Raw genomic sequence first — 13,024 nt, forward strand, 5'->3', positions numbered from 1 at the left:
ACCTGAGTTCAATTTCTGTAGCCCCCCCCCCAGGCCTGATTACTGCCACACCTGTTTCAATCAAGAAATCACTTCAATAGGAGCTGCCTGACACAGAGAAGTAGACCAAAAGCACCTCAAAAGCTAGACATCATGCCAAGATCCAAAGAAATTCAGGAACAAATGAGAACAGAAGTAATTGAGATCTATCAGTCTGGTAAAGGTTATAAAGCCATTTCTAAAGCTTTGGGACTCCAGCGAACCACAGTGAGAGCCATTATCCACAAATGGCAAAAACATGGAACAGTGGTGAACCTTCCCAGGAGTGGCCGGCCGACGAAAATTACCCCAAGAGCGAGAGACGACTCATCCGAGAGGTCACAAAAGACCCCTGGACAACGTCTAAAGAACTGCAGGCCTCACTTGCCTCAATTAAGGTCAGTGTTCACGACTCCACCATAAGAAAGAGACTGGGCAAAAACGGCCTGCATGGCAGATTTCCAAGACGCAAACCACTGTTAAGCAAAAAGAACATTAGGGCTCGTCTCAATTTTGCTAAGAAACATCTCAATGATTGCCAAGACTTTTGGGAAAATACCTTGTGGACTGATGAGACAAAAGTTCAACTTTTGGAAGGCAAATGTCCCGTTACATCTGGCGTAAAAGGAACACAGCATTTCAGAAAAAGAACATCATACCAACAGTAAAATATGGTGGTGGTAGCGTGATGGTCTGGGGTTGTTTTGCTGCTTCAGGACCTGGAAGGCTTGCTGTGATAGATGGAACCATGAATTCTACTGTCTACCAAAAATCCTGAAGGAGAATGTCCGCCATCTGTTCGTCAACTCAAGCTGAAGCGATCTTGGGTGCTGCAACAGGACAATGACCCAAAACACACCAGCAAATCCACCTCTGAATGGCTGAAGAAAAACAAAATGAAGACTTTGGAGTGGCCTAGTCAAAGTCCTGACCTGAATCCAATTGAGATGCTATGGCATGACCTTAAAAAGGCGGTTCATGCTAGAAAACCCTCAAATAAAGCTGAATTACAACAATTCTGCAATGATGAGTGGGCCAAAATTCCTCCAGAGCGCTGTAAAAGACTCATTGCAAGTTATCGCAAACGTTTGATTGCAGTTATTGCTGCTAAGGGTGGCCCAACCAGTTATTAGGTTCAGGGGGCAATTACTTTTTCACACAGGGCCATGTAGGTTTGGATTTTTTCTCCCTAAATAATAAAAACCATAATTTAAAAACTGCATTTTGTGTTTACTTGTGTTATATTTGACTAATGGTTAAATGTGTTTGATGATCAGAAACATTTTGTGGGACAAACATGCAAAAGAATAAGAAATCAGGAAGGGGGCAAATAGTTTTTCACACCACTGTATATCCCAAAGGAGGGACAATTTAGTATCGCCAATGCACTTAACTTGCACGTCTTTGGAATGTGGGAAGAAGCCCATGCAGATATGGGGAGAACATGCAAACTCCATGTAGGGAGGGCCCAGGACACAAACCCTGGTCTGCTTACTGCAATGCAGCAGTACTACCACTGTGCCACCATATACTAAAGGTACTTTTTATGTGATAGTAGATTCATATTAAACTGCAGATGTGCTAAATTAGTTAATTTTTGTCTTAAATTCTTTGCAAGCTAATGATTCTGTTCCATGAATTTGCAGCACTTGCAGGAAGAATAGTAGTCATTCTGCTGCTAGAGGACAGTGAAAAAAGAAACATGAATAGAGATTCCATGAATCATAATGTCTTTAATTTTTGGGAGTGCAACATTACTTGACCAGGAGTATATGTCTTCCAAAATGGAGTTAGAGGGGGGTCCTATGCAGAATTATTAGGAAGAGTGAATTTGCTTGCATAAGGACTAGGCAGCTTATGAATCACATAAGGGGTCAACAAGAATGAAAGCACATAGACGTCAGTGTTTGTGTGTTTAAAACAGGAGTATTCAGGGAAAAGACATGTGGGGTGCTGATCTTGGGCATGTGTCCCTTCAAATAATACACTTGTATTAAAAGATGTGTCACAAGCTAAGACAATCACAGAAAACCAAAGCATAGTACACATAAATTCACTGGCAACGTCTTTTTTCTTTTTGCCACAATCGAGAGCTGCAAAAACGTAAAGTTTTTTTTTCTAATATGAACTGTTATAGTTTTTCTGTGTCTGCCGTTTCTATAGGTGGTGACAATGAGTTAAATTTCAATGGATGTTTTTCAAATGTTGACAAGCAATAAGCAAAAGGTATCACTGAAAACCGCAAGAAACAAAAAAGGGAAAAAAAAAGCAGTATGAGGAAAGTTCTAAGAAAGAAAAAAAAAATTACAATGTTTCTGTTTGAGGGATCATTGTGCACAACTGAGCTGTGGCCACAGAACTAACTGCTCTGTGGATGATTCATTCAGGCATTTCAAGGTCTTTTGGGCACTTTGTTGTAATGAAAGTATCTGCTGAATGTACTTCGTAGTAAGAACATTTCTATAGACTCGCGTCATATGGGGAAACTGTCGGGACCATAAAAATACTTTAATTTCGTTGTAAAGATATTCTTTGTATATAAATACATATATACACACTATATACATATTATACACACTAGGGGGCTCACCCACTCCCAAGTTTGGTTAACCGGATATATAATTTAAAGAGATTGTTATTTTCATGGGAATTGCTACATATGCATTATTTTAACTTTTACTTTAAAACTTTAGTAAAAACAATATTTGGAATTAACTTTTCTTCAAGATCGCATTGAATTTTGATTCCGTGTTAGGATTTACATTGTGACGCAACGTATAACTGCCTGTGAGTGAATATCATTTCTTTGTCTCTATAATAAATAAAAATACTTTTTTGAATGTTTGTCCATGCTCTTTTTTCTTCACTTAGTCATTGACGTGTCATCTAGAACGTATGAATTATTGTCCTGATAAAATTTATAAGACCTGAGAGTGCAGGAAGTGTGTCTGCCAAGCATTCCCACGACTGAGGTTTGATGACCGTGGTCTTGTTTGAAAATGGTTGTAAGTAGGGTGTGTGACTTGAAAGAATCTAATGGCAAACATCACCGTCTCACAGGACGTGCTTCCAAAGGTTGTAAGAATGGCGTGACTTGAAAGAATCTCATGTTAAAAGTCTCCGTCTCACGGGTCTTCATACCACTCCAACATTTTTGGAATCTTTTAATTCTCGCTGGCAACACAACTTAGATGACCTACAGATCTCCGACTTAAAGTTTAAATCCGAACAATATATTCGATCTCTTTTCGCTGTTCCGTTATTTCACCTAGTAATAATTTACGTTCGTTTGCATCAATGCTATCTTTACTATCCTTTTTTTGAGAGTTTCGAATTTTCGTACTTCCATTATTTTTAACCTGCTCTGCATGTGTACCACGCCAACATTTTTGAATTCTTTACGAGGTTCTAATTTGTCATCTACTCTTTGGCTTTTATTTCTGGCCCCGGGCGTAGTTAAACCTTTTGGCACAAAGACTTGTCTCACAGTACATGTAGGTGTCTCTCCGAGAAAATCACGTCTTGTCTCCTTCAAAGATTTTTTTTTTTTATAATAGAGAGATAGAGATACTCAATGTGAGGGAGTTGAAACAAGTGTTAATGGAATGGAGCTTTTGCACATTATGTGTGTAACCAGGGTATATTTTAAGAGATATTGAAAAAAACACAGGACAGAATGTATTTTGCTAATAAAGTTCATTCTGTACCTAAAAATATAAGTATAGTTGTGGGTAGTAACCCTAAATAGAGCAGGGGCATAAAGCTTAGCCTAATACCAGACAGTGCTCCCTCATTGGTCCATCCTCAGGCTATGTCAGGTAGATACAGGGACAAGATTGGAGAAAAAAAGGAGGACTGCAGATACATGGAAGTAAAGAGAGGAGAGGGAGGAAACATGAAGTAGATCTGAATGCCATAAGAGCAAAAAAGATAACTTTAGCAGAACGCTGAAGTGAGACACACAGATACAAGACGACAGCTTTAGCAAAACACTAAACTGATAGAAGAGAAGTAGCAGCATAACGCTGATGAGGATGAGAAAGCTCTAATATATTGAAACATAAAGAAAAAAGTGGAAAAAGAAACATACGGCAAAACACTGGTGCGCAGAAAGACAGGGAGAGAGAGAGAGAGAGAAAAAACCGAAGTCAATAAAACGATTTAGGGGACGAAAGTGAAAGCAAATCCCAAACAGGCACTATCAGATAGAAAGTGTCCAAGATGCAAAGATAGTCGGGAGAGTCGGAGAACTGGAGCAGGGGTGGATGGAACGTGCAGGGAATAAACGAAGAGAAAGATGGTAGGACACGAGTGCAACCCGCTGATGAGTTTTTCCGATCCAAGACAGAGGTGAGATGAAAGGCCAGAGGAGGGACACAAGGAGGAGAAGATCATCCGCCCAAGGTCTGTGTGTGTGTTTTTTTTTCACATATTTATTTGTTTGAGTTGTGTGTTATGTGGCTCGAGGTAAAGCTCAAGTAAAGGGGCCCGTGCTGTTTTGTTTGCTGGACACTATGCACCCGAGCTACGTTTGGGGCCCTTGATGGAATGACTAATTACTCTAATAGGGTATGGGTACGAACAGTGAGCTCACCAGTAGTGTTGAAAGGAAGCCATATAGTTTTGTAAATAGCTTATCACACTTGGATTTTTTTATTTCGTGTTGTACATAGTTATAACATGCAATGTTTGGTTGGCTGTTGTTAATTTCAAGTAAAGTTTTGTTTCCTTTAAACTGAGTGTAAGTTGTGATTTGTTATAAGCTAAATGGTTGGAGGTGACAGATATTGAAAATTCAACTATTGGGTGGCAACACCATACTAAAGAACTCAGGGTCTTGCACACTTCTTAAGAAGAAAAGGTCGTGAAAGGGGGTTACATGTGTTTGTTTGTACAGTTGTATTTACAAGACAGTGTGATGATAATGGATTGTTTTATAATTTCTGATACACATTACAATGATACTTACCTCCCTCTAACAGCTGTGCTAATGTAGATGGTCGAAAACCTGCAGGGATAGCACCCATGCTTGTCAGAACATCAGTAGCACTAACCTGAAATTTCAAACAGATGTTACTTACTAATGCATTGACTATAATGCAGTCATACAATCAGACAAGTCATTCATTTGCCACAATGAAAACCATCTAAAAATGTATACTGCTTTCATGACCCAACTTGCATATTCACCTAATAAAAGGACAAGTGTCTGTGTTTGTGTATCTGTATATCCATCTAGTTGCTAGGGTTAGGAAAGAAATTTTTAAAAATATCCAAAACATATTGAAGGTAATGCGATAAAAAATATACCAAATAAAAGTATAAAAATAAGAAAATTAGTCCTGTCAGCCTATTCTGTTCTCCAACATGATATGCCAGCAACAGCAACATTGTAATGACTTTCTAGTATTTGCACAGGTCATGTGATTGAGGTTTGTAGCCATTGACTGATAATTCTGCAAGATGGGCAATGAATGAGCAAAAATGATGATATATCGACACGTTTGTCGGGAAACCAAAGCCCCAACATGACTAGGCTAGAGTCACTAAAGCAGGCCAATGTGGTAATGACCACCACTGCATTTTTCCCTTCAACTAGAAGAGTGGTCAGTTTGATAAGTGACACAGAGCAGAAGCGATGAAAAAGGGGACACACTATCTGAAGAGCAAAAGGTTGCCAAAAGTGAAAGGGATTAGGTGTGTATTATTATACCAGACCAAACGGACAACACTTGTATCAAATAAAGCACATGAAATGTACATCCATTACTTAGATTTCGATCCTTCTTAGACAGGTAGCACAGTTAATTATGCAGTCAACCTTTGACCTAACATATTGCTTAAACTCTATACCACACAGTTTACTTATACCACCTGCAATCAAGGATGGCTCTAGGAGGGCGCTGGAAGGGATGATTTCTCCCCAGAAGGTTTCCTCACCTCCTCAACTATGAGTCTCATGATTGCGTTTCTCAAATTGCTAATTGGAACCACCCACCTACTATTTGATCTCAATGCCTGAAACTCCAATGGGGATCCCACCCTCCCACTGTTCGATTACACTGCTTGAAATGCCAAGGCGAACCCCTCAGTCTTCAATCACGCTGCTCAAAACACCAAAATTTGAACTCCCACCATGCTCAACAGATGTTAACACCTGTCTTAATGTTCTAAAACTGGCCATGCATATAACTGTAAATAAAAAGAGCTTTGAAATATGTTAATGAACAGTAATAGTGCACATATCAGTTTTACCACACCATGTTATATATCTTCTTCTAACTTCTTGAAATTCTCTCCTAACTACTCTCTGTAAATTCTTATTTATACTTTGAGTTGATCACTACCTGAAGTCTTTGAAGCCAGAGTCTTTATTACTTTAAAATTACATTATAATGCTTTATCTCCCATAAATGTCACTTTGATATAAATTTCTGCTCTTTAAGTTACAGTTCTGTATTATATGCTGTGAAGGATGTTTCAAAATAGCTACAAGAAACACGAAAATAAGGCAGTCTGTGTGTCTTCAGAAGCTTACTCCACTTACAGGTCTCCTAACATTTCTAACATAGTTATAAATTCATGTACTTTCCAGAAAGCAAGAAAGAATCAAAATAATCTAAGATTTGACACTTGGTGTGTCTTCTTACACTCTGTCCCTGTTCCATTTGGATTCATTTAGGCATGGAAAGGATACCGCCATACCAGTGCCCAGAATGGAAAATTTAAACCATACCACAAATCTTTACTGCACTAGCTACAAGAAGTGGATTGAAGTAGGGGAACTCCATTTTCTGTTGTAAGAGATGGCCGGGATGCCCAAGGAGTGGGAGGATGGGGTAAGGCAGTCTCTTTAGGGCATTGCTTCTGCAAGAATGCTAGATGGCAGCTCCCCTGGATTGCAGCGGTGCCCCAGATTCCCACAAGGTACTATGGCATTTGGAGTTCTTTATCTCAGCCCTGTTGGATACCATGTGTGCCGCCAGGGGGTACTGTAATAATGGAGGAGGCATATGGCATAGGGATTCTGCTTACAGACCACGTGGGGACAAGAACAGAAACACTTCCGGGTTGGCCACTATAAAAGGACTTGCCAGCCTCACAGCGACGGGCCAGAGTCGGGAGGAGGAGGACAAAGCTTGAGAGGAGGAGAGGCGGCAAAATAGAGGGAGAAAGGATTGTGTGCCATATTATTTGGGGCTTGTATACTGTACTGCAAAATGGGGAGCAAAAGAAAAATGCTTCCCCACTTAAATAAAGGTGTGTTGTCTGGCAAGCCTTGTGTCTCAGCCTGTACGTGTTGGGGTTTGGGGAGCACTACGTCCCATGGTGGTCCACACTGTATAGTCTGTATCATCCCAAAATTCCACCAATGGACATTGATATATGAAAGACTAAATAAAGAATGATTCATTTGGTTGTCTTCATGTTGTATATTTGCCATAAATGCACATATTGCTTATATATTTTTTTCCTTTGGCTATAAACATTTTTCTTTAGGAAACGTTACATTTTTTTTGGGGAGTTTTGAAACATGAAGTACTTATGAAAACTAAATGGTTTTGAAACAAACATCTTAGTTATACTTTTATTTTAATTTTCAAATCCTGAAGAAAAAACTTTGCTTTCAAGTCTCCAATAAAACTTTTGACACGTCTATTTATGGTGCAAAATAGAAGTTTCAGTAATACCATGAAGTTATGACAAAATATTCATGCATCTTACTTCAGTTACAGCTTTTCTAACGGCAGTCCATTTAGATGTTTCTCCTCTACAAAAAAAGGAAAATAAGTCATTTTTACTAAAAAATATCTTATGATTGAAAGCACATTTTCATTCAATACTTCAGAGTATGTAAACAGATCTGCCTCTCATATAAAAATGTTTTAAGGGTAAAACAGGGATTCATCTTTATGAATGATTGCTTTCACATCCTTAGCCAACTGTAGTGTTTACCAAAACATATTAACTAGTTATAAATATTACAAGCTATGGTAAAAGAATAAACAATAAACACTTTCAAAGAGTGGTACTATCACACAGCCTTTTTATATAATGTACTGGGGGCTTCACTCGCCCCACCCCTGGGTTTGGTTTGCCGGATATACAATTTAAAGAGATTGCTATTGTCATGGAAATTTTACATATGCACTATTTTCACTTTTACTTTAAAACTTTTGTAAAAAGAATACTTGTTCTTTATTTCCAGTGGTGGGCATGGTTAAATCTCTTTCTCGCAGGACGTATAATGCTCTTCGCGTTGTGAAGTGGGCGGCTGAATGCACACTAAGGAGATGCCGTTGGATCAGCTGCTGTCTTTCTGCTGCTGCTGGCGAGCTGCATTTTCTGCACTGCGCTTCAATCATTTCAAAGCCTGTACAGCAGCTGTCCTTTTGCCATTTCGCATCTCTGCTGCTTGTGTTTTGAGGGGTGGCTCTGAACGGACGCTAAGGAGAAGCGGTCAGATCATCTGCTGGCTGGCTTGCTGCTGCTGGCAAGTTGTGTGTTCTGTTTGTCGTTGTTTTTAGAGCTGGGAGCACATGAAACGTGTCTGCCAAAAGCATTCCCAGGTTAGATGTCCATGAACTTGTTTTAAATGTTGTATCACTGCCTTGTCTGGCGTGACATTAAAGTGTCTCTCGCGAGACGTCAAATTGTCTTCCGAGAAGATCACGTCTCATCTCCCTAGATTTTTTTTTTTTATAATAGAAAGATGTATGTTCGCTTCTCGGGTCCTCCCTGCGTGGAGTTTGCATGTTCTCCCCGTGTCTGCGTGGGTTTCCTCCCACAGACATGCAGGTTAGGTGCATTGGCGATCCTAAATTGTCCCTAGTGTGTGCTTGGTGTGTGTGTGTGTGTGTGTGCGACCTGGCTGGGGTTTGTTCCAGCCTTGTGCCCTGGGATTGGCTGGGATTGGCTCCAGCAGACCCCTCTGACCCTGTAGTTGGGATATAGCAGGTTGGATAATGGATAGATGGATGGATGGATGGATTTGATCATTTAGTGTAGTTGATAATTCCCACACTAGTTTAAGTGCCAATCTTCCAAGACATCTAAAGGTATAAATACCTTTTCAAAGACAAACCCTAATATAAACTCCTTTTTTACTTTCTAGTATACAAAGTATAGGGAAAGTATTGTAATTGTCCAAAAATTTTATGTCAAGATTTTGATTAATCTCGATGTTATAGATCTCCCTGATTCTGAGAATATCATTTATGGAATTATGTCTGCGTGTGTGTGTGTGTAAACACGATAACTTGAGTATGCTTTCACTTAGGTCAGCCAAATTTTGCATACAAGTATTAACTACAAAACGTAGATTTCTGTCAACTGTTGAGCTATTTCCTTTAACCGGAAGTGGTATATTTCCTTTTATTCTGGCAGCTGCAGAGTCCGATTTATTCAGCTTTACTTTTATAATAATTGTTCAATATATTATTAATTTGATTTGATTGGTTGTTGATGGTTCTTTAATGTACATAATATAAAAATATAATCATTGTCTTGTGGTTTACTCTTCAAATATCCAATCCCATATCTGAGTATACGAGACAGTCTAGGGGAGACCACTCCCGATCTTGTGCATATGTAAATCATTTTAAATCATTTATTCTGCTTACTGATTTCCTGAGGATTTTAAGTTTAATTATTGCACCATCTAGCGGCCATGAAAAATACCTTTCTTTAACTGATTTTTCATTAAATTCAGCTGCTTTCTCTTTATTCTCTGCTTCCACTGCACTCTCTTCTTCGCTTTCTATCTCCTCATCATCACTGTTATCTTCTTCTTCTTCTTCTTCCACTTTTACAGGCTTTGCATAAATCTGCAAAAAATAAGAGCTGTTTAGAAGAGCCTAATATTTTTTTTTGTGTTCTTAATGTCATGTTAGACTCTTAATATTTCACAACTAAATAAATGAATGGGGAGGTTGTTACTTTATACTGTAATTGTGCACGCATGTTCTAGGTAAGTCTTGGCTGTATTTGGTGGTTTTCCTTTGTAGCGGTTCGGTGCTGCTCAGATTCACACTGTCGCAGGGACGGTGATTTATTAATTTTTGTGGTGGGGATTCCAGGAACGCACCCAGTCTTGGCCTGACCCACACTCACTCACAGATAGAGACACGAAATCCAATAAATGAAATAATGATAATAATATATTACATGGAAAGTGAATATAAACTACAAATAATCAGATAACCCTCCCCTTCCCCTATGGTGATAACAAATGCAACACACAACAATAAACACCTACGACACCGTCCATGAATCAGTCACATGTAACAGATGCAAATGAAGCTTTCGAGGGGTGGCATATCCTGTGAACTGTAGAGGTGAAGATAAAGTTTGTCCTACCGATAATAAAGCGTTTCGTCTTGAGATGCGTGGAGCGCTCCACATAATATCCTCACAGGTAAACAGCGACAGTGCTGACAAACAAACAACGGGGCTCCTCGCTCAGTTCAGATGGCTCTCTTTTAAAGTTCCTGCCAGCCCTTCTTGTCCCTAGCAGCCCCTGTGCCCATTGTGAATGTCCAATCAGGGCAATAACCTCAGGGCAACTGGGAATTGGAGTCCATCAAAGTTGTAGCACTGCTACATCCTATAATAAAATTCTGATAGAACTGTAGGACATTGCAGCATGTGGCATAAGGAAATTACATCTGCATCAGAAATAAACTGCTATTTGTCTGTTGTCACACACGTGTGCATGGGAAGCAGCTGAAGGGCTTAGACAATACTGTTTATACATCTGCCCAGGGGCGGGGTACGCTGACGCTCTTTCTGAGTTCTCTGCAGGTCTTACCCGGGAAATCCCACCAGGAGCCGCCATTTCCAGGAAGGACACACCACCTCGGTTCCGCCCCAAGAATGAGGTCACTTCGGTTCCGCCCCAAGGGTGATGTCACTTCCAGTTCCGGCCCAGAGGACGACATCATTTCCGCCCTCTGAGCTATAAAGCTCACTGCCTTTGCTTAGGCAGGCAGTTCTGTTTTGGACTCTGTTGTGTAACAACTGTTTAAATATGCCTCAAAGACTTTTGCAGCCGGGAAACCGAATTAAGCGGGTGGCTGCCCCAAACCTTTCACGCCTCTGGTCTCCTCTTCTTACAGTGGCGTGAGTCGGCAGGATGGTGTCCCGATGAACCGGGACACGAACTTCATGGAACCAGGTGGGTGAGTACCGGGCCGAGTTTCAGGGCAGGGAGTGCGCGGAGGGTCAGGAAGGACGCGTGCAGGCTCTGCTCCATGAGCATAACCGGGGCTGACCACCCATCTCGTGGAGAAGGTAGAGGGACCCACAGGCGGGGCTGGCTTCTGGGGAACACACTCGAGTGGCTCAGTATGCTCTCCTTGGCAGGAAAGCCGAGCTGCCCATCGGGACCAAGGTCCCTGTTAACGATGGGTTGTCCCCAGGCTGGCAGGTGAAAGAAATAATAAACTGGGAGTTTAACCCAAACAAAGGGCTGTCAGAGCAGGCTATGGCTCTCTGGCAACAGGTGGGTGAGTGGCTACGCCATTTGAGTTGACCCCTACAAATAGTGCAGCAAGTGGCCTGTTTTTGCTGCTAAAAGCTACCCAGGATTTTGCCCAGCCGGCCTGGGGCGAATTCCATTCTATGGACGAGCTGCTACAGCTCTTGCAAACCCAGAGGCCGGCTGTGAAACCTGGGAGGGCAGAACAGCCGCTCTGTGGACTACCCGGGAGCTATGTCCTACTAAAGCAGTCCCTTCCACGCAATCCAGAGCCTGTTCCGAAGTCGCCGGGCCGTCTGGCTTGCGACCTGTCGGGAACAAGGCGGACCGTAGGGGACAATGGCGGGGTTGTTTGTGTGCCCTTAGCAATCCCCTGGCGGATAAACATACGGGGAGCTTCTTATTAATGGACATAAATAACAGCGCTGTTCGATTCCGGCAGTAACGTGTCTGTCGTTGCTCGCCGTTTTATTCTACCGCAACAGTGGATTAAAAAGAAGACCAGTCTAAAATGTATACACGGAGATATTCGCTCGTACAATACCGCCCGGTGTTACGTATGTCTCGGAGGAACCCTTCGCGCTTACGTGGCGGTACACCGGATCCTCCGCTTCCGTAATCCTCGGGCGGACTGGTCTGACAGTAACGGTAGTTTAGAAAGCATTCCCGAAAACTTTTGGCCTCGTTATAGATGATAAAGACTCATCTCAAGCTGCTTCCACACCGTGTAATCAGCCGACAGGGAGTGGGGCGGTAGGCCAAGAGAGTGACGAAGATACTCCCGGACCGTCGCGGGCTACTACGTCATCCACTAGCGCCCCGGCAGCGAGGAGGATTCTCCGCCCCTTGAGGTCAGACCGACCCGCTCTCTGAGTTGCACTTTCAGTTTAGAGCGACTCCGGCTTCTTTCAAGAGAGAACAGTGGAATGGCGACTCTCTGAAGCACATAAAGAATGCAGTGGTTCTCGTTAACGCCAACGCACGCATTTGCCCATGCCACAGGGACCTCACTTTGTCATGGATAATGAATTATTGTATCGGGTTGCTGAACATGAGGGGAAGGTCCGGAAGTTGTTGCTAGTCCCGCGGACCTACCGGCGGCAGGTTTGCGAGTTAGCCCACTCTCACCTTCTTGGAGGCCATCTCGGCTCCGATAAAACATTAGAGCGCATTAAGCTCCGTTTTTGGCCGGGATTAATGAGGAGGTTCGCGCTTTTGCATTTCCTGCCGGAGTGTCAACTGCGGCAAATTCCTAGGAAGGACCGTGCTCCTCTGATTCCCCTTCCCCTTATTGACGTTCCCTTTGACAGGATTGGGGTGGATATAGTAGGACCCCTGGAGCCCTCAGCCCGAGGATATAAATATATACTCGTCCTCGTGGATTATGCAACCCGATTCCCTGAAGCCGTTCCATTGCTCGGCTACCACTAAAAATATTGCACGGAACTAGTAGGAGTCTTTTCACGCGTGGGCATTCCTAGAAGTCCTGACGGACCAAGGAACGCCTTTCACCTCGGAAACGCTCAA

At 42.0% G+C, this 13,024-nt stretch overlaps 1 protein-coding gene across 3 annotated transcripts in view; it reads right to left on the reverse strand.

Moving 5' to 3' along the window:
• Nucleotides 1-13,024, reverse strand: part of nphp1 (nephronophthisis 1) — a 65,073-nt gene that overhangs the window by 29,034 nt on the left and 23,015 nt on the right. For all 3 annotated transcript variants that reach the window (XM_039738304.1, XM_039738305.1, XM_039738306.1), the window contains 3 exons: nt 9,700-9,845; nt 7,744-7,789; nt 4,988-5,072 (listed from right to left, as the gene is read on the reverse strand). In XM_039738304.1, coding sequence (XP_039594238.1) covers nt 4,988-5,072; nt 7,744-7,789; nt 9,700-9,845 — 277 coding nt within the window. The remainder of the gene's footprint in view (nt 1-4,987; nt 5,073-7,743; nt 7,790-9,699; nt 9,846-13,024) is intronic.

This window comes from Polypterus senegalus, chromosome 16, assembly GCF_016835505.1.
Source record: "Polypterus senegalus isolate Bchr_013 chromosome 16, ASM1683550v1, whole genome shotgun sequence".
Lineage (NCBI taxonomy): Eukaryota > Metazoa > Chordata > Cladistia > Polypteriformes > Polypteridae > Polypterus > Polypterus senegalus.